Raw genomic sequence first — 22,397 nt, 5'->3', positions numbered from 1 at the left:
TTCGTACGTATACTTAATAATAATTACAAACATCATACGTACACTTTATAATAATGATAAACTTCGTACGTATACTTAATAATAATTAGAAACATCATACGTATACTTTATAATAATTGTGAACTTCGTACGTACACTTTACAATCAATTATTGGAAAATTTCGTCCAGTTTACTCACGGTTGCTTTCCCGCTTTAAAAACCACCCGTCGAAAAACCGTCAAAGACCGTCGAAATGGTCGAAAATAAAATTTACGAAGCAAAAGCTCGTCGAAAAGTTTACGTACCTTCTCGAGGGTCCTCGCGTGAAGATCGGAACGCCAATGAAGCAAAAACGATTCCTCTGTGTTGCAATAAAAGCGACACGAGGAACACTGAAAGGGGCACTGCCGAACCACATTCGCCATATTTTCCAGTAAAAAGCGACGCGCCCGTGGACCGCGAGGATTTACGCCCGCTACGCGGCAGTGATAATGAGAGAGCAAATGCTTGCCCATTTGCGCCCTCCTCACTCGTGCGTGGCACATCTCGCAAACAAGAACTTCCTTCTCCCGTCTTCGTAAACTCTTCTTCGTTTCCTTCGACTCCGGTGCTTTCTTCGTTCCCTATCGATCACGTATACAGCAATCAGTGACTCGACCCCGGGACATTTTTCCGCGAATCGACCGAACACAAACCAGCGATGTCGCGCGTGAAACGCTCCGTCCCGGAAGAACGCTTCGACACCCAACGAAAGTCGATACTTGAACGTGGGTGGATCGCGATTATCGAAAATATCGCGGAGAAAATTCCACGAAATTCGTTCGCGTCAACGAGGAGAAGAAAGTTGCCCCGGAACTCGGTGCTGCGCACGCAAAACGTTTCGAGGCTCGAGAACGGGAAAGGAAAAATGGCGCGGTCCTATTGCCCGGCTCGTTCCGGTCCCTCGATGCAAATCCGATAGAAAATGTCCGTAACGAGGCACGAGCTTACCACGGGAGAACGTATCTCGAAACGAACAACTCTAACGGCCCGTGTGTCCGCGAATAAGGGTGTCTCGGTGGGCCGAAAAATTTTATAGAAAGTCGAAAGATGGAAAAATGGGACACGTTGAGCGTATACGAGTTTCGGAAGCTTCCTTCGGGGTAAATTCGCGTTCACGGAAATACAGAGCGTTCTCGCGGGACGGATCGCGGACGAAACGTTGAACAACGAGATGGTTACTTGATTGCGCGTCGACGTCTTTTTCCCAAGCTGTAGATTCGCGGCACGGGGCAGACAAAGAACACCGTCGATTTCACGTATGCTCCTTCTGGCGTGCAAATCGGAGAGAAGATGCCTGTTGTAGACCAATCGAGATGCAAGTTTCCTGCCGCAAGGACTGCACCAATATCCTGACTCGATATCCGTTTGGGCGCCCGGTACCCATTTCCCTCGCGTGTGTCCCGGCGGTGGTTGTCCGGCGTCGTTGCTCTTGGCCTCGTACTCCTCGATCTTCTGCAAAACGGACGCGTTTTCTTCGGTTTCGTCTCTGGACGAGGGGAATCGCAAAACGGAGAAGAAGAAAAAAAAAAAAAGGAAGAAGAAAGGAGAAAGGAGAAAGGAGAAAGAGATAGACTCGACGACGTTACCTGGGACGTCTCCGCGGGCCGCCATTTTCCACCCGTGTAAGTCGGCGGCGGATGTTCTTGATGCTCGTCCTCGGGCTCCGCGTCGTCGTCGTGAAGTTGAGACATATTTTGAGGTAGATCGTCCAATCCGGGTTTCCATTTGCCGCCGGTATGGCCGCGCGGCGGACGTTCCCGATCCTCGCCGTCCTCCGACTCGGTATACGAGTCCTCCTCGCCCAAATCCTCCTCCAATATATCCTCGTCCGAGTCCTCGTCCTGTTGGTACTCGAACTCGTATCTGGGCAGGTCCTTGTTCTCGTTGTTCGCCACCAGCTCGGCCAGTATCGTGTCCTCGAGCCATGTTTGGTGAACCTGCTCGATCCTCTGTGCCTCCTCCTGTCGTTTACCATCGGTCTGTTTCGCCTCTTGGGACGTCATCAAACTCTCGAGCGAGTTCTCCGGTTCGTGTTTCGTCGGGAACCCGGGGTTCTCGATTACGTTCGCCACGTGATGCCCGATCGACTGACTCAATTTACCCCTACCGGCCGCCACGTTGGACTTCCCGGACGAAACGATCTCCGGGAAACCGACCAACGACGGTATGCAGAGATGATCGGTGGGATCGTCCAGTTCCGCGACACCCGGCAACATCGTGTGCAGTTGCTTCTCCTTCGCGGCCGATTCCTCGACGTCCGTCTGCGTCTTCTGTCCCTTCTTGCGTTTCTCCTCCTTCTTGAACTTCCGGCTGTCCTCGAGCAACGACGCCGGGCCCCTGCGGGGGTTCGATTTCGCGCTGCTCCGCAGCTCCAACGAGCTGAAGAACGCGTCCGCGTTCAGTATTTCGGGATAGGTGACGGTGGTAGGCGTCGTGGGCGACACGCGAACCGCTACGTTCTTGTCGTCCGGTGGCCGACATCCGGACTGACGGTGGCGCACGTAGTTCTCGAGACCGTGCACCGTCAGGTGACACTTGATGCAGAAGTGAGTGTCGTCGTCGTCCTCGTAGCTTTCCATCGATCATACGTCGTACTCGTCCTCTTGCCCTCCTCCCTGGCCGATCACCACCGGGCCTCCTGGAAACACACGCGCGTTGCATTCTCGTTCGATCGACGTTGGATCTCCCGTGTGTACGGGGAGAGCAACGAACGCAGGGGGAGAAGAAGCAAAAGCGAAAAATAAAAAAGAAAAGAAGAAAAAAAAGAGAGAAAAAACCCCCGGAGAACATCGACGGAGGTGGAGCTCGAGGCGTTCGCGCGCGTGTATCTTTCTCTCTGTCTTCCAACCCCCGCGCGCGTCTCACGGGCGAAAATTTTCCCCCCGTGACCAAAGGGGACGCGAAGGCGGGCCGTTTCCGCGAGGACGGTTCGTCGTAACGCGCGACCGACGGAGAGAAACCGGGAAAAAAAGAAAATACTACAACGAAGGAAAAAGAAGAAGAAGAAGAAGAAAATATAGAAGACGAGGAAGAAGAAGGAGTAGTAGTGGTAATAGAAGAAGAAGAGGAACCGTACGGGTGAAAAAAAAGAAAGTCGACCGAAATGGTGACAGGGGGGCAGCGTTCCGAGGGGAGTGGAAGGCAGAAGGGAACGACGATCGACGGGACGCGTATGGATCGCGCGCAAAAGGGCAGTGCACCGCGTTAGCGAACCGCACCGGGCAAATTGAAGGTCCGATATTCGCGGAACAGAAGGGAAACAAGTTGACGCTTCGTACGAACTAGGGGTAGGAAGATCGGTCGATGCCGCTTGGCCGTTATTCGGACGACGACACTTCGCCTCCCAGTCCTGGCCGACCCTCCGCCGTCCTCCCCAGCCCGTTACCCACCCCTGCTTACTTCCAACCATCCACCGTCGCCCTCCGTCCCCCTCGCCGCCACCGCCACCGCCACCGCCACCGCCACCGCTCGCCCCTCCCGGCCCCTCTCCATCGTTCCTCTCCCCCTCTCCTCCCTCCCGCCAACCCAACCCCCCTTCTCGTGGCCCCCTGACCCCCCCTCCCCGTCACCCGCTCGCCCGACCGAACGCCCTCCGCTACCTCTACCCCCGGCCTTGTTGCGCCCTTTCCGTTTCCCCTTTCCGAAGTCTGCGAACCGGCAGCGACCTCGTGGCTCCGTCTCCCTACACCCTGTCTCTCGTCTTTCGTCTCACCTCTCTCGTCTCTTGTCTACCTCTCGTCTTATTAAACGGAGAAAACTACCAAATGAGATTTCCATCCGGCTCGAAACACGCTTCTCCCCCTCCCCTCCCGGCGGCCGACCATCTCGCCGCGACCCGATCGCTTTCGCGCGCGGATCGTTTACTTTTGACGTGACTCGAAAATTCGATTTCGCTACGGAGATAGCGGAACTCGGAAATTATACGGGAAATCTGGCCCTTTCACCGACCCGATGCGACAACCGTTCGAACGCGTCGATTCGTTCCGCGAGCGGATACTCGACCGCTCGAGAACCGACCGTTCGTTCTTCCAGCGGGACGCGGATCCTACGTGACTCCTAACTCGGGTCCTATCCGACCCGACGCGTTCTCGAAACCAGCGACTCGATTCCCATTCCCCGATTCCGTTCTCCGAGAGAACGAAGGAAACGCGAACGCCTAGCAGCGTTTCGGAAAACCCTGCTCGGACCCTCGTAGCGTATTCCGCTCGCCTCCGGGACGAAGAAAGTGCGAACGCAGGAGAGATCTTCCGTTTCGTGATACGAACGCTTTTCGAAATTTTACGGGAACAGCTGTCGCCCGTGGAATTACGAGCGGACGAGTTTCTTCGTTTCGAGTAAATATTGCAAACACTCGGAGAGTTTTGATAATATTGTAACAGCGTTGCAAACGATTTCATACGTTTGGCCAATGTTCCGCCGGGTACGTCGATGAATGGCAACATTCGATATTTCGAAGTTGCTCGCGAGATTTCGGACAAGTGGTTTCTTCCACGTTCGATGATTTATAACCGACGAGATCGCGTCGCGTGGTTACGATACCGCGAAACCCGAATCGCCCGATAAAATTTCGAAACGCAACTAGGAATTCTCCGGCTAATTCGACCAGCTTTGCATAAGTCTATCGTTGTAAAATTATCAACGATTTCTTCGAGCAAGTTTTCAACGTACGATAGTCCGTCGCGAGCGAAAAGCGATCGTATCTCGAGAAGAAAGAGTTTTCGAAATCGAGAAACCCTTTCGTTCTCAGGGAGGCTCGACACACGGTAGCGAAGCTCGGTCGTCTATTTTGAAAAAAAAATATCTGTATCTTTCCACGATCGAGGAACCACGATTACTTAGTTACTTGGATCCTCGAACGGGAAGTGTCCGTCGCGCGAGACGAGTGCGTCGTCACGGATGGAAAACTGAACGCAAAATCAAAGCGGTCGTTTACGTTTCGGAGTAAAAGACGCGAGTTGCGCGACAATTTTCGGTAGACACTTTCAGCGCAGAAAACGCGAGAACACTTTAAGGTTCGATCCCCGGAAATCCGAGTCGGTGACATCCAGCGCGAGTTCCTCGCGAGTAGCGAGGCTTCGACGCTTGTAAACGCGTCGATCCAAAGATCGCGAATTGTAAAAGTATCCAACGCGGTGTATTCGTCGCGAATCGAGAGGTTTCGAAGCGATCTCTCGTGTTCGAATCGTCGTGGACCAGAGTCTCCGACGAGTTTACCACCGAGTAGCTTTTGCCGCTGGAGTTTAAATTCGAATACGCGCGAAGCGGAAGCGGAGAATCTTTCGATAGAGCCCGAACGAATCGCTCGAAGCGACACGGGCTACGATAGGAAAAAGTTCGGCCGGCCGAGTTCTACGCGCGAGTCGAACAACGATACGAATTTAAAAGCCACGTTTGGAGATACTCGAGAAAACAGCTTTTCGCGTTATAAGCTACTTTCGTATCGTTCTCGATCCCAATGACTAGTATATATTTTACCAATGAGCGGTTGTACATATCTTACGCAAGGTTTCCAAGTCATTATCGAGGTAAGTTAAACGTTCGATCGTGGTCTTACTAATTGTTCGTTGTCCCTTGTCGAAGATTTCGAATATCTTGACATCGTCTTCTCGTCCAATCCGTCTTTCGTTGCACGCGTTATCGATGCGAAATTTATCGCGCTCGAGGCTTTCGATTTCGATATTGGGCGTTTCGAAAGTATTACACTGCCTCGTGATACTACGACACTGTACGCTCTCCGTAAATAATATTCACGGAAATATTCGTGCAACGCGTTAGAAGACACGAGGCACAGATTTCCGTGTTTCGTCGACCTTAAATCGAATCGTTCAACGTCTATTTTTCGTCACGATTTTCGTCACATTCGGCGTCGATCGAATCTACGACACACATCGAGAAGTCGACGTACTTTTTGCGTAGAAAATTTCCAACGAGCCGAACGCCTCTTCCGGCAAGTCTAGAACGAATCGTATCCGTCATTGCCGCGAAACGCATCGCGCGCTTTACGGCCAATTTAATCGTGTCAATAGGATCGTTAGAAATGTGAACAATTACCTCGTAAGTAGAGCTCTCGCGCTACTTTTAAACTCGATCTCTCTCGTGCGTTGTCCGGCCACAGCTGTGCCTTTGCGTCGCTTTTTATTCGTATCTTAAAGGAATCCTAACGGTAAATAAAGAAAAAAAACGACCAAAGTTGGACACTGAACTCAAAAGTATAGACTTTTCTTATACGGTGCCTAACCTTCGATTCCTTTAACGTATAATTCCGAGATAATTCGAAAATAACCGATATTGGACTTTCACTCGTCTATTCGTCTATATTTATACTTCTTCGTCGAATTCTCTGCATTTTTTCCCGTTCTTCGATTCGTCCATATTTCTTCTCGTTCTTCGAGTAGCTTTCGAGTAGTATCTCTCTCGTAGTTTTACTCGTTCGTCAACTCGTCCGTAGTTCTCCTTCATCGACTCGTCGACTCCCATATATATTCGTAAAAAACGACTCGCATCGAGAGATACATTATCAACGGTTGAAAAGATCGAGGACTCCCCTTCACCGATCACGAATCCGAGGAAGAATACTCGAAACTCTCGGAGCGTTTCGAAAATCGCTCGAGAGCCTCGAATCCTGCGTCGCGACGGTTTCGTTCGTCGAGAAACGAAAGAAACAAACACGGACGAGGCCGGGGATACACGCGACCCAATTACGAACGGAACGTAATCGGCGGTAAATTAAATATTTGCCGAGCGGTAAGAACGACCGGGGCAGCGATATTAATCGTATCGTCTTCCGGGGTCCGGGGCACGAGCGTACCGGGTACAGGGGGTTCGATAGAGGTAGGGGGCGATCGAGGAGGGCCCCGTTCACGGGGGAGAGGACTAAATCGAGCGGACGTATCCGTCGAGATTTACGAGTGTTCGTAGGAAAAACAAGAACGGGCGTTAATTGGCCAGCGGGTCGCGGACAGCGTCGAGACGTCGATACGTCAATATAATATCCAACTCGGACGTATCGCGCGGTGAGACTTCCAGCTAACCGATGGTCGCGTTAACGTTGATCGACGATCACCGACGACTAATCCCTTATTATCCGTCGTGGCACGGAAAAAGCGCGGGCGCACCTGCTACACGCTGGTCACCACGTTCGCGTACAACCGCCCCTACTTCGACACCGCCACCCCTTTCGATCGTTAGGTTTCTCTCTTCGATCGCGTAAAAAATAAACGCCGCGGGAGAGTCGGTTTCGAGATCTAGCCGCGGTTACGTAGCAGAAAGGAGAGAACCGGCAGAAGGAAGAGGAGGGACGGACGGATACTTGTTGAACGCACGAACTAGACGAATTCCCTCTGTTCCGATGCCACGCGAGGCTAAATTAACGCGCGCGCTCCGAAGAGAGAGACAGAGAGAAGAGAGAGAGAGAAAGAGCCCAAGGTCCGGAAGAAAACCCGGATAATACCTCGCCGAGCGATTTTCACGGCGCGTTTGGTTCTCGCCCCGGCTGAAACGCGGTTGCTCGTAGAAAACGATCTCGAGGCTTTTATTTCGATGGCCGCGGCACCGACGACGACCACGACGACGATTCGTCATAATTATATAACGCTCGTCGCGAACGCTGCGAATCCACGATCCTCGATCTCGTTCCGGGGTTGCGTTCCGCTACGTTCCCAACCGGCCCCCGATCGGTGTCGCTAATCCGATCGGAATACGCTCGAGGGTCTCCCCTTCGCTGCTCCGTATCAACCGCAATTAACGATAATCAGCGCTCCACGAGTTCCCCCGCCGATGCTCCCGCGAATTCGTCGGACCGTCTCTCTTTCTATTTCGTTCTCTTTTCGCTCGACGAGAAAAAAGACAAAGTTCCAAATAGCGAACGCAACGCGGCATTCGTTGCGATTTCTGATTCGGATCGGACCAACGAGATCGTTTCTTTGTCTCTCTTTCGAATCGACGAGAAAATATCAGGTTGTTCGGAAAGTCATTTCGTTTTCTTTGGTGAAAATAAAGTACGATTCTTTTAGAGCGTACAAACATTTTATTAAATATTTTGGAAAACGAAATCACTTTCCGAACAACTCGATGGAAGAAGTTCCAAAAAGCTAAAGCAACGCGGCAACGCGTTCCGCGTATTCGTCGCGCTCGGGCCAACGAGACGCGGGAATTTGTCGCGAGGCGGCCGATCGAACAACGACGTTGCGAAAGGAACGAGGGAGAAGATTTCCGAACGAGACTCGCCCGACGAAATTAGAGGATCTCGATCGCGAGAACGGCGCGAGCGAGTGCTACCCGAGCGATTCCGGCACGGTCGTTCCCGCGGGAGGGTGAACGTCTCGGTGTTCCGTTGTCGCCCCGAAATCGAAGCGGTAATTTCCTCGGATCGTTTGTTTTTATAATAGCTGCAACGACGGCAGGGTCCGGTCGCGCGATCGAAGACACCGCGCGGACGGGAGCAATTTCGGTACGCCCCGTGGACGTGGACGTGGACATGGACGTGGACGTGGACGTGGACGTGGAAAGAAGAAAGAAATAATAGAGAAAGAAAGAACGAGGAGCGGCCGCGTAGGTGCGTGGCGGCAGAGCTACGCGAATCGAAGGGTCCGTAAAGGGTAGGAAAGGCGAGCCAGCCACGGGGCGAGTGTCCGAGATAGCCAGAGAACGCAAAGAGGAGGCGGAGGACCGTCCAGAAGGGAGATGGACCGTAGGTAGACGACGCAGGGGATGCAAGGTCCGGGGAATATTGAGCCGCTCCGTTAATGTTTATAACGACGTTAGACGTTGGTGTCCCCGGCAGCGTGTGCGTAGGTGTGTAGGTGCCACGGGATAGCTAGGTGGCTTCGCCTACCCTCTAGCGTAGCCTCTGCTTCCTCCCTTCTCACCCTTTGCATCTCCGCGTCTCTCGTTCCCCCTTATTATCCCTCGCGCTCAGCCTCTCGGTTCGTCCTTTCGTATCTTCTCCTTCTCGTTCCGTCTTTCTCCGTTGCTCTCGTTCCCTTTCCGTCTCGCCGTCTGTTTCTATCCCTCGCTCTCTTTCTCGGCGGTGGCACACAACGGTAGTAGTAACAACAGTAGCGGCAGAAGCATAGGCAGAGGCAAAGGCAGAGGCAGAGACAGAGGCACAGGCAGAGGTAGAGGCAGAGGCAGAGGCAGAGGCAGAGGCAGTGGCAGAGGCAGAAGCAACGGCAGGACAGGAACTGACATAAGCGCACGAGTGTGTATGTAGAGCACGTACTCGGGGGCTCTCCAGTTCGACGGAGTAGGTGGAGGCGGGTGGTTGGGTGGTCGTGGGGACCTCTCGGTCGAGAGTATGGGTCGTGGGTGGTGGACGGGTGGATATAGCGCGGAGGGTGAGTATGTCGGTGGGTCGAGGAAGAGGAGAAGGGGAGGGCTGCATCGTAGCAATGGGACGAGGGAGCCTCTGTCTAATCGATGCCGCGGCGGTGCGCGCTCGCCCCGCTGGCTATTACGCACCTTAATGTCCTTTTCCCTCGCCTCCTCCCCGCGCGAACCACCCTCGCCTCTTCCTCCTCTTCCACCTTCGACGCCGCGCTATCCCCTCGGCCGGTTCGGTGCTCGCCTTGCCACCTTCCTCGTCTCGCCCGCCTTTCTTCCTTTTCCGCCTCTCTTTCTTCCCGCGAGCCGCCACCGCTCTCCTTCTCCGTTTCTCCTTCGCGCCGCCTTCCTCTCGACCGCGCGAGTCTCCCTCTCTCTCCCGCTACCTCGTTCCCTCGAACACCGAGAGGCGGCCATGACACGTGTCAATCTACCGCAGACGCCCGATCGATACCGACGGACCTCGGCTTCTCTCTGCGCTCCTCCACCTCTTTCTTCGCCCTATCGTCGACAACCACCCCGTCCTCGTCCACCTAACCGACCCATACCACCGCCTCCCGACACCCCTGGCCACCCGCTCGCCCAACCTCCCTACCCTCCCGCACCCCTTACGACCGCGCGCCGCACTCCCTACACCGAACCTTCTACGAATGCTGCCGCTGCTATACGCATCGACGCCAACCCTCGACCCGTGCTCGACTCCGCCACCCGACAACCGAAACAATCGCGCCTATTCCAACTACCAAGGAGATTTCCTTTTCGCGACACCGTCCGCGAGCACCTAACCTACGCTCTCTCACACGGACGAGACTCGCCGACGCGTTTTCCCTAAATCTCGCACCAAGTTTCTTTTCTTTTCTTTTCTTTCCAGCCGCGGATCGTCTTCGAGAGACACGCGCACCGACAATTCCACCGAATTTCGGTGTTCCACTTTTTCGTCGCACTTGAAGGGGTTTCGCGAGACATTCGCGCGTTCCAAGATACCGTCTCGGGACGATTCGCGTCCGGTTTCGGGAGAACTCGCCCTTTAGAGCCGCGAACGGACACGCGAATGGATCGAAGATCGGACGAATTTCGAACCGACGCGAATCTCTCGTCCCGAGAATTTCACGGAATTTCGGTGTTCCACTTTTTCGTCGCACTTGAAGGGGTTTCGCGAGACATTCGCGCGTTCCAAGATACCGTCTCGGGACGATTCGCGTCCAGTTTCGGGAGAACTCGCCCTTTCGAGCCGCGAATGGATCGAAGATCGGGCGAAATTCGAACCGACGCGAATCTCTCGTCCCGAGGCGATGAAACGCGAGCGACGAGGCGAACGTTGACGCCTCCGTCAAAGGGAAATAATTTATCTCGACGGATACGGCCCCGTTACACGCTCGCCGCGTAATACGGCCCAATAAAACGAAAGGTATATCGTCCGAGAATTTACGTCCCGGTGCGTGTACGATCGTTGTTGCGAAAGCGCGACGCGCTCGGCTCGGAACGAGGACCGCTCGAAATTCCCGCGAACTCCTACCGGTGAAGCGTCGAGCATCGCGCGAGATTTCGATCGCTTCCGGCTTGTCAGCCGATTAATCGACGAGTCGTCGAACGACCAGTCGAACGTATCTGCGTTGTTTTTTCCAGGGACGAGTCGTTGTTCGATGAATCTCAACGAATCGAAGCAAACGCGGAACACTTCCGCGCAGAGAAGTTTCCCAACCTGTCGTTCTTTGAACCCACGGTACTCCGATTCACTCGTGTAGTTGACGATTACAATTTCATCGGACGTGTTCCTTGGATCGTAGAGGATCGTCGAGAACCAAAAATCAGGAATTTTTTCTTCGAGAACGCAAACGTCCAACGACTGGACGAACGGAAGACTCGGGCGGAGCGATGTCACCTTTGATCGAGTCGCTTAAAAAGTTTACGATTGTAAATTTTATCGAACGTGTTTCACAGGGAACCTCTGATCGAAGAGAACGAAGCTTGAAATTTTTCTTAGAAAAAGCGAGATAAACGAAAGGCAGAAAATTGAAGAAGTCAACCGTCGTCGAATCGCTTAAAAAATCTACCGTCACGATTTCATCGAACGTGTTTTTTCACTCGCTCGCGGGTCGAAAAAGACGAATAGCGAAAGTTTTCTTGGAAAGATCGAGTTGAAAGACACGAAACGGGCCAAGTCGCACCTAATTGAATCGCCGAAAGAATTTACGATTACAATTTCATCGAGCGTGTTCCTTCGACCACGGGGAGTCTGTTCGGTGACAACGAGTCGTGAAATTTTTCTTGGAAGAATCGAAAGTGGAGAAAATAAATAACAGACACAGGGGTGAAGTGGCCCCTAATTGTCGCGCGAAATCTTCGAGAGTTGATCATGGCTGATCGGTTGCACACGATCCCCTTCGTTGGACAACACTTAGAGAAGGAAACACCTCGGAGCGAAAACAATTGTTGTTTCAGCGGACGAAATGTATTTTCCGTGGAAAAACGGACGGTGTTTCGGAGCGTTCGACGCTCCTGAGAAGAAACGCTTCCTCGAGACCGAAATCGTACCGAGAATCTTCCCGAATAATCTCCCAAAAATTTCACGATACGTACGAGCGTACGTATCGAAACTTGAACGCGAGTTACACCCATAGCGACCATGGTCACCGTGGTTTTCGCGCGTCCAGATCAGAGGTCTGGAAAAACCGTGGATGAACCTACCCCTGGTATCCATTGCAGCCAAGGTGTTCGACTCGGAGTAACCGATCCTCCTTGGAGTAGATTCTAGACTAGAGTCTCTGAAACTCACAGAGACGGTTGATTCGTTTTTGTCGTTGAAACTTAACGCGTTCGTTCGACTTTTCATCGGTGTCATTTCGACCAAAGATCTTTACCATCGTTGCACAATATATATCGCTGATCCGTAAGTAATCGACTCGTATACAGTAGTTATCGCACGGTGTATCATTCGCGATACGCACGGTGCTGCGACCGATTGTAGATTTTCGAACGGAAAGAAGAATTTGTCGCGTTTGGATTTGTTCGGTGAAAAACCAGCGATGGTGTACACGAATAGAAAGTTGAACGTGTACCATCGATGGTACACGTGACACGGTACGTATCAACGAACGATTCCATCGAATCTTTGACCGATTCTGGAGTGCCGGAGTGAACCACACCAAATGTTTCTAACGGGGATTCTATTATTTTATCGTAATTTTCTCAATAGTGGGAAGGCTGTCCTGGGTCCGAGAAGACCCACAGCGACGGCACGACGACACCCAAAGACGATCGTCGAGCGTTCCCAACGATTATTCGCGGGAGAATCGTCGCGCGAAAAGTCGTTCCATGGTTCCTCGTTTAAAATCGGGTTCACGGTTAAAATCGAGGGGGCACGGAATCGCGGTGGTGTTCGTCGACGCTTTCGATATTCGATAACTCACGGATCTCGCGCCCAAAAACATTTCGTTACGTTAGAAACGCGCCAAGTTTATCGAGGTCGTAAAGTTTCAACGAGCGCGAAAATATGCGAGCGCTACGAGGAAAGAACGTTAAAGTACGATCGTGTCTCCTCCCTCCTCTACCCAACCCCTCCGTTTCCCTGCGCGAAATTCTCTCTCTCTCTCTTTCTCTCTCTCTCATTTTTCTTCTTTCTTTTGATCTCTGTCTCCGTCTCTCTCCGACCAGCATCGCCAGACGTTGACGGTTTCGAATCGGAGCTACCGACTGATGTATCCCCGGCTCGAAATATAATGCATCGGAAACCATCGTGGATCTCGCGGACTTCGATCGCGGCATGAAAAAAAGCAGGTACGGGGAACGCGAGCCGCGATACGGTCGTAATTCGATAAACCACGGGGGTTCCGTCTGCGATTCGTCCGCGTTTAAATACACCCGAGAGGAGATTCTTTTCAAACAAGTCGGGAGCGTGTCTGCTCGCCGGACTTCTCTCATCCGGTCGCCGAATTCTAATCGTCGACTCGCTCTTTCGAGCTCGAGCTATTTTCGAGACCGCGAAGGTTACGTCGTTCCTCGAGCGGGTATCGTTCCGCGTTTACCCCCTCGAAACCGGAGGGAACCTTACCGTTTCTCCCCCCACCCTATACACACACACACACGCACAACCCCCCGCTCCCTTCTTTCTTTTCGATCGACGTAGAAAACGAAATTTTCCAAGGAGAATATTCTCCCTTGCGTTCTTTCTTCCCGGTTGACGCGGAGGATGAAATTTTCGAAGAATTTTTCTTCACCCGCGCCAAGATTCTTCCGTTCACGGTTGGTCGAGGAAACCACCGCACGAATCGTCGCGAGAATTCGGTTCGATTCGGCTCGACCAACGTCGAATCCTCCGCGTCGATTTCGCGTAACGCTCGCTCGCCGACGTAACGCTTGGTTCGCGGCGGACTCGTTTCGAAAGGGTCGGAAAAAAAAGAAGAAAGAAAAAAAACAATCTACCCGGGGACGAAACGGGCTCGTTTCTTGATCGAGGGAAATAGAACGCGCGCGGTCTCGATGAAAAAATAAATGCAAAAAAAATCCCGCGGCACCGTGCGCGGCTGCAGACGCGATTCAATTCGACGTCGAACGAGAAATATTTAACGAAAGCCAATCGATGCTCGGAAAACTATTTTGTATACGCGATTTTTCACTACGAATTTATGGGGATACGAACGCGGGAAACGGAACGTCGATAGTGGATCTATTTTCAAGCGTCTGCATTTCGCGTATCCGTTGTAACCGAACTTTGCGCGCGTTGCCTTACCATCGCCTCGTGTTTATCCAGGACCCGATTTCCAAGCCGGAGATCGGTCTCTCTTCTTTCTTTTTTTTCCTCTCGTTCCACGTACCGAAGTAAACGCGTTTCGTTACGATTTCGCGTCACGGTTCCGTCGTTCGGGATAAACAATCTCAAGGACGACGATTTTTCCGAAACTTTCCAAGTTTCGAGTCACGAAACGCGCGAGAGTACTCGAATCGGTGAGACGATACAGAACCGTTTCTCGGTCTTTTCCCACTCGCGACCCATTCTCCTATAATGAGATCATCGATCGGCCGATTTACGATTGTAATCGTCCGGTAGATATCTTCTACGCGTGTAAAATACTTCCGATCTATGGTAAACGCGTCCGTTTGTACAATTTTCTACAATTCTAAACCGATGCGAGGCGAGTGTCTCTGGAAATGTGCGATCAACTGCAATCGCATTTCACCTTAAGAACGTTAAGCGCAAAGCTGTAAACCGTTGATAACGTGTTTCAATATTTCGAAACGATGACGAGATATTTACCAGTTTGTTACATTTTCCGCAACTTTGAGAATTTTACTCCGAAACGAATTGTTCCGAAAAATAATTTACGTTCCACTGGTGGACAACGTCACGGGACGAGGTTCGCGGAAATCTACAAAAGTGTCTACGAATAAACTATACTGACATCTCGCGACGATAATCGAGATACTTTCGTGAAATTTTCCACGATGCTTCGCGGTAGCTCGGCGACAAACCGAACGGAGAAATAACGTAGGCTCGGTTCGTGGATGACGTGACGAGTTGCACCGACGAGTCGAGAACGTTGGAAAACGATCTCCTGCACGGATAAAGTAACGTAAAATTTCGGAAAAACTCAGTCCGTGCATCGGTGTGCAACGTGTTTTTGGCGTGACCGGTACGCAAATTTCTGTACGTCGCTGAGTCGTCGCACGTAAGATCGATGGTGCCGCGGCAATGGATAGCCGGGAAAAGCGGTGCGCGGTACTTTATTTTACGAGCTGCACTTATTTCGGGTCCCGCGGGGAGCTGACGGTACAAAACGAGCAAACGTACACAGTGGACTTGTGCACTGACCCACATTGTCGTTGCATAACGGGACGTCTTTCGAAATATTCGCAAGTTTAGTGCCTCCGGTCTCGTCCGCCGACGACGGGAACGCTCGTAAAAGGAACCCCCGCAGTCACCGAGAGACACAAACGCAACTGACGCGTACCACGCGCGAGCGCGAGCAACCGCTCCGACGTTTTTCGATTCTTTCGACTCGACTCGACTCGACTCGAGCCCGATGCCCCTCCTTTCGCGAAAGAAGAAGAAAAGAAGAAAAAAAAGACACTTATTTCCTCGACGAGGAAGTTTCCTTTTCGTAAAAAAAAAAATACAAAATTCACCGAACACCCGGCGAGACTTTCGCGAGTCGCTCGATTATAGAGTCGGTACAGCTTTCCTTGGAGATTGAGAAAAGTGTGATTCAATGATGGATGATTTGTTCGAAATGTTCGATCGAGTCGCGGGTCCGTTTCGACCCAGACGTGGTTTCTCTCGCGGTCGTACAAATAGCGAGGATCGAAGACCGATGGAATCGTTCAAGGAAACAATCTTTGCGACATCCGAAGACTGGATTTCAACGATTTTATCTCTGGGTTTCTGGGTTCGAGGACGCGCAAAGGGATTGCGAATTTTTGTCGGAAATTTTCAGCGAGAAAGAAAGTGAGATATTTGTTTTATTATTCTTCGGTTTTTTATTTTTATCCTAACGAGCAGTAATACTCCGAATATACGAATGTAGCTGTAAATGAAACCTCTTCGAGCTAATATCGTCTTAAAACGTCGTTTCGAAACATAGTTGCGACATTTGTAACCTCGTTCTATAATATCCGAACGTTACGTCTTGCCGGGATAAACGAAGAAATAGGTTTCTTTTCGGTGGTCAAAGTTTGTGGAAAATTTTCAACGCGTAAAATTCGCTCGAACCCGCTGGATAGAAAATAAAAATATTTTCCATTGTTCGAATCTCGTCTTTTTATTATCGCGCTGGAACGCGTCGATCTCGTTAGTAAAATACGCAATCTTGTGTACACGAGTAACCGAAAACTAGACTTCTTCGACCTTCCAACTCGTACGAATTTATTATTCGCGACGCCATTGCCGTAAATACAACTATCGGAGCTATAATCACCGAGTGAACTTGCAACGTCGTCTTTAAACGTTCTCGTAACGTTCGTAACCACTACGGTACGGTATAGTTACCTTTTACCGAAATAAACAAATTAAAAACAATTCGGTTCTTTGTATCAGCAATCTCGATACGGTCGAAATTTTCACCAAGTGAGTCATTCGAACGCCACGGAAGATAAATATATTCCGTTGTCGGATTATATCTTTATAATGTCGTTATAATCTTAGAAATTCACGCAACGATGAAATGTATTCGTTCGATCCCTACTTTTCTTGGACCTGCGCTCAATGTCGTTGTTCTTCGTCGAAATAAACAGATAGATTCGAAAAGAAAATTTCTTTTGAAAAGAAAACTATCGTCCACCAAAAATTCATTTTCTCCGCTTTCAAATTTTGTATTTCAAAACCGGAAAGAATCCATCGGCAAAATTTATAATCTCGCCAATACACGCGGCAGAAAATTAAACTTCTTGGACGTGATCGTCACCGATCAACGCATCGAAGCTACAATCATCGAACGAACCTTCGACGTCGTTTCGAAACGTCATCGTACAATATTGCGTTACCGTCCATCACCGAAAACACCAGCTAAAGAAGCACAATTCTTGTCGGAATTTTTCGTCGAAAAAGGAAAAGAAATTCGCGTCCTTCGATCGGTGACTTTCGAATTTTTGATTCCAACACCGGAACACACTCATCGGCGAAATTTGTAATCCAAAGGCTACACTTGTCGACAAATTAGACTCTCGTCTCTACTCGCGTAGTCATCGTCGCGGATTCGATCGCTTACATCCTCACCGAACATCCACCGTGGTTCTGAACCACCGCTCGTAACTCGAACCGGTAATATCGCACCGTTACCTTTCGTCGAAACAAATAGACAAACAAGCGCGTGTTTCTTCTCCGTACTGGCTCGAGAGAAAAATTCGTTTCGTTTGATTCGTAACCTCGAGACCGTAGAAAATTCTGGCGAAAGCTTCGCGGTGGAACGACTGCTCGATGGCGCATCGCGATAAGTTGGAATCATCTTTAACGTGGATTCTAGAAAAGGGGGAGAAGATCCAGCTCCCGGCAAAACCACTCGATGGGAACGTCACCTAATAAACGATCTCGTAAACGTCGGGCCGCGAATGTCGCCGGCGTTGAATTGGCCTGACGCGCGTAGAAACGACACGATCGCTTCGCGACCCCAGAACAAAAACGGCACCGCAATCGTCGAAATAAAATACTCTTTATGACAGTCGCCTCCTCCGCCGCCATCGCCTCCTCCACCACCGCCGCCGCCGCCACCGCCGCCGCCGCCGCCGCCGCTGAGAATCCCCCGGCACCATTGGCGTAAAACTCGAGCGTGACGATCGCCACGGATACAGCGGAGCGTCTCGAGGAGAATTCTTTTCGAAAGAGACATCCCTACGACGAAGACGAAGACGACCATCTCGTCTCGCCCTGCACGCGCCGTGAAATTGAAAGCCGACGCTCTCGAAACGAGGATCGTTGCACCGATTAGGTACCGACCGTTTCGTAAACAACGAGACGAGTATCGGTTAGGCCTTTTTCTTCCGGCTTACTCGCCGAGTCGATCGGGAAAATCGATTTCCAAGGGGCTTCCAAGAGAATTCTGTTGTTTCGCATACGACTTGAACGAATTTGAAACAATCGTCGGTAATTAAGAGAAGAATCATCCGCTCGAGGAACGCGTCCCCCGTTACGAACGTCGAGTACCGAAAATTACGTTATTCGTCCTCGGTTGTACATAATTATTCGCGTTAATTTCACCGAACGAAATAATTAACGAAAAATACGACTGGTTGGAAAATTGTAACTGGCGCCACCCGTTCAACGACACCCTGCCATCCGATCCGGTAAATCATCCGCGGGTCCGAACGCATCGATCGCTATCGGTTCGTCTTTGCAAATTGAATCGTTCGTATCGACGATCCGATAGCGGACGTTACGGAAACCGATCCCGATGCCGCGTCGGATCATTGTTTTTAACGAAAACCGAGAGCACCGGGGACAGATGCGTTTTAATCGACGCTTCCCTCGGTCTTATCCGGCAAATTCGACGCACGGTGTCGAGCTTCCAGAAGCCACGGATGTGACGATTTATCGCACGGTGGCGCCGCAACGTCATCCAACCGGGTTATACGATTGTCGCGCGTGCAACGAGTACGTAGGGTTTGCAATTATCCTCGAACGTGCGTTTCTTCGATCACAGGGGTCGGAGATCGCGAACTTTTCTCCGGTTAACGCCAAGATCCCAGGATAAGGAAAAAAATAACAAGACGAGAGCGGTGTGAACGTTTGCGTCGACGTTGGGCAATCCTCGCGCAACGAAACCTTTCAAAATTCGATCGTCGACCTCTCGTTCATCGAAAGAAGAAAACACCCTGGTTCGAAAAATTGTTTCACCGAGGAAACGTGTCGGTGCACTTTCATCGTTTTGCATCGCGTCACATCTCGCCGCAGCGAACCTTGCCACACCCTCGACGAGTCGTTCGAGAATTCTCGTAAAAAAATAAACAACCGGAATTTCGTCTCGTATTGGCTGTACGAAGTATCGTCTACCGGAAGAACTTAGTGGTCGTCGACACACCTGAAAAAAAGTCTCGAGGAAACGCGAGTTTCCACGCACGAAAATTTCCTACGTAGCCTCGAGAGCGATCGTGTTCTTTGGTCTTTAACCGAGAATCCGTTCCATGCTCGGTGGACTAAAAAGTATCACGCTGTGCGCGTTGAACGCGACAGCTGCACAGAACGAAAGGCGAACACTTTTGTTTAAGAATCGAACGAAATCGGTCCACCGATCGTGTCCGGAACGATTGTACGAATTATCGAGGTCAGTCGAGTAAAGAGTTCTACGCGATCGGTGTTTCGGAAAGACGAAGATTCTTGTTCGCAGAATGCACAAAATCCACTCCTCCGAGTGTACCAACGATGATCGTACGAACGATTAAGTCGGATCGATAGAAAAAGGTGCCGGGCGATCGGTATTCGACGCGAGAGATCCACGCAACGAGAGATACGAGTTCTCGGTTCGAAGATCGAACGAAATCGCTCGGCTCTCGTCGACGATTCGACGAATTATCTCTGTTCTTTCGAAACGATCACCGTTCGTATCCACGCCCGCGAGAAAAACGCGCACCGAAAATTGGCCGGAAGTACGAGAACGCAGGGTCGAATCGCGTGGCGCGTAATCGTTGTATCCGTGAGCCCTGTCGTCGAGGAAGAACGCGGCGAAGGACGAGGACGATCGCGCGGAGCGGGCACACGTAGCGAGCCGACGCGGAGACGAGGCTCGGGATCGAGCTCGGGCCGACGCGAGCCTCGTTCTTAATCGGAAAGCGTATCGAACCTTGGGCCGCGAGTTCGGTGAAACTTGGGAAAAAAGTCGAGAGCAAAACTCCGTTTCCTCGGGGCCGTTAATATCGGTGTTGCAAAATATACCGGGGGAGGGATCTCACGAAGGACGAACGGTGAGCTGGCAGTAAATCGGGCGTCGGTGCAGTTTTAATTGACAGGAATGTTTAGCGGTAATGAACGCAAGGTGGAAGGAGCCGGATAAGTACGAGGTAGGAGTAGAACAGCCACGGCGACCACGATGCCAACGCCAACGACAACGGCGACCGACAACGGTAGCGGCGGCGGCGGTGGCGGCGGCGGCAGCGGCGGTGGCGGTGGCGGCGGTGGCGGCGGCGGCAGCATCGGTAGCAGGAACGGCAGAAGAGGAACAGCGCAGCGCCGGAGCCGCGACTAGATAGAGACACAGCGGCAAAAGCATAAACATCCCGGCGGCGGCAGTGGTGGTGGCGGCGGCGGCGGTGGCGACAGTGGCGGCGGTGGTGGCGGAGGCAGCGACGGCGGGGGCAGCGCGCACGTTCCACACCGTGGGCGTCGCCATCGAGTTCCTACCACGACGGCAGGGGTGTTCTATGACGCTATAGATCATGCGGGCTCCGCCTGGTAGGCGGGCACAACCTGGTAGTTGGTACGCCGGTGCTCTTTTCCCCTCGGCTCCTCCAGCCTTGGCAGCGCCGCCACCGGTGCCCGCCAAAACGAGCTCCGCTCACCGACTACCTACACCGGACGAACCGACCGACCGACCGACCGACCGACCGACCAACCGACCGAACGGAGAGTATCCTTCGACCTCCGTACGATTCTTTTTCCGACTGGAATCTCCGGCCCGAATTATCGTAAAGCAGTCCACTCGACGCGAGACAGCCCTCCTACCCCCCGAGCCTAGCCCTGACCCGATGACGAATAGAAAACCCGCTCCCTCCGTGCTCGACGAAAAGACCAACCGGTCCCTTCGAGCTCGGGCTCGAATTTTCGACCCCTCTCGGGCGAGGAGCACGAGAACCCCTCCGTGTTTCGAAACGCTTCACCGACCACAGATGAACAACCTACGAGACTTTCGGGCTCGAGATTATCCGAGCTCTCGAACGGCGACGTTGAGATCTGCCCGGGAATTCGCAGCGAAGAGTGTCGATTCGGTCTCGGGACGGAAACCGTGGGAGAGGAAGGGAGAGGGACACGGCCGTGGAATCGACCCGTTCCCGACGAAAGATACCAACGCGGTTTCGTTATCGAGCAACGATCGCAATCACGGATAGGAACCCGAACCGCGAGCGTACCCGTTACTCGGTTCGGCTTACGGAAGGGATTAGATCGCGAGACCACGGAACGCGGAATTTTCATCGAACGCGTAAATACGGACGCGTATCGAGGGAACGGTTACGGATCGTTCGACGGAGGGTCGCCGGGTTATCGCGGGAGGGAACGCGCAAGGTGATCGACGATTCGACGTCGAGACCCAAGAGAACTCGGCAGCGGTCGTAACGTCGAGGTTGCAGTTTCGGTGCGAATTTTGAGGTTAGCTCGCAACTTTGACGAATAACGCGGTTATACGTGGTTCGCTTCGAGGCTGCGTGTACGCGTCGCGTTCCGCTAGGCGAGACAAGTTCGATGGTTGACTTACCCGGGTTCGCGGGGCGTTCGTTGGCCTTGGTGGGACGATAATTTCGAGAAACTCGCGGATGGAGCTCCGTGACGCCGTAGTACGGTGGAACGATATCGCCGTACGGCAGCGCCTCTGGCGGTGGCGAGCCGAGCCGCGCGAACGGAGCGAGTTCCCCCCTCCCTCCTAGCGGGCGACGATGCTGGGCCGACGTGGTTAGGGGCCCCGCCTCCTTTTTCGACCACCTCTTTGCCCGCGCGAGCGCGAAACGAAGCCTCGGTCCCTCGGGCCCATCGGCGAATCTTTCGTCGCACTTTTTCGGCCCGTTTGTTCGCGCAGCGTTCTTTTTCCACGGGTCGAAGCCACCGTAGCGAGCGCCGATAAAAGGGTAAACGCGTGCGCGCGTACAACCGCGATGCGATCGCGTTGAAACGGGCGGTGGAGTGGCTGGCATTGCGCCGCCGCTATCTTCGCTACCAACCCCCTCGAACATACCCCGAAGAAAACCGACAGTCGCGGAGAACGCTTCTCCGTCGCGCGATTTCGTCCATACCTCTGTCCCGTTGTTCCCGTTTCGGGTCCCCTCTCGCGTGTTTCTCCCCCCCTCTCCCGTTCCTGCCCCTCCCCCCTCCCCGTATCTCCCCGTATCTCCCCGTATCTCCCCGTTCCCCGTCCCCGCGGTCCGGCTCGCCTCCGTTTCGTCGCGTTCGCCGTTCCGGGCTCCCCCACCGTCGATTTTTCGGGGACCGATTCGGCTTGTTCGGTTTCCGCTTGGTTCTCGCCGGTACGCGCACTCAAGGGCTCGGTTCTCTCTCGTTACGCGCTCGGGGTATACACGCGAACGAGCGAACAGTGAACGCGAGCGTGCGAGCGGTGGAAGAAGAAACGCACGGCCCGTGGAGACGGAGAAAGAGAGCGCGAGCGAGCGAGCGAGCGAGCCAGAGGCGGAGAGCAAGGAAGAGCGGGCAAGCGAGGAAACGAGAACGAGCGGAGGAGTCGAGAGGGAAAGAGGACTGCTACTCCTGGCTCCCCCCACCACGCGGGCTGCCGCCGCGACGCCAGTCCGTAGTCAGTCAGCGCTGGACCGCCGCCCGCTCGATTTCGCGATCCACGAACGACGGTAGCCACCACTTCCACCACCTCCACCTCCTCCTCCACCTCCGCTTCTTTTCTCTCTACCTTGT

The 22,397-nt window shown here is 52.6% G+C and overlaps 2 protein-coding genes across 2 annotated transcripts in view; one reads left to right on the top strand and one right to left on the bottom strand.

The window, feature by feature from the left end:
- Window positions 1-21,301, bottom strand: part of LOC143153187 (uncharacterized) — a 69,015-nt gene extending 47,714 nt beyond the window's left edge. Inside the window, exons 1-4 of the mRNA XM_076324123.1 lie at window positions 21,235-21,301; window positions 1,609-2,660; window positions 1,202-1,474; window positions 286-603 (exon numbers count right to left, since the gene is read on the bottom strand). Of these exons, the coding sequence (XP_076180238.1) occupies window positions 286-603; window positions 1,202-1,474; window positions 1,609-2,601 (1,584 nt within the window). The 5' untranslated portion in view covers window positions 2,602-2,660; window positions 21,235-21,301. The remainder of the gene's footprint in view (window positions 1-285; window positions 604-1,201; window positions 1,475-1,608; window positions 2,661-21,234) is intronic.
- Window positions 21,302-22,318: 1,017 nt separating this feature from the next.
- Window positions 22,319-22,397, top strand: part of Tio (zinc finger domain-containing protein tiptop) — a 173,193-nt gene continuing 173,114 nt past the window's right edge. Inside the window, exon 1 of the mRNA XM_076324224.1 lies at window positions 22,319-22,333. The gene's annotated coding sequence lies outside the window, so the exon portion shown is untranslated. The remainder of the gene's footprint in view (window positions 22,334-22,397) is intronic.

The sequence above is a fragment of the Ptiloglossa arizonensis genome, chromosome 12 (assembly GCF_051014685.1).
Source record: "Ptiloglossa arizonensis isolate GNS036 chromosome 12, iyPtiAriz1_principal, whole genome shotgun sequence".
Lineage (NCBI taxonomy): Eukaryota > Metazoa > Arthropoda > Insecta > Hymenoptera > Colletidae > Ptiloglossa > Ptiloglossa arizonensis.
This window is presented reverse-complemented; position numbering and strand designations above follow the sequence as displayed.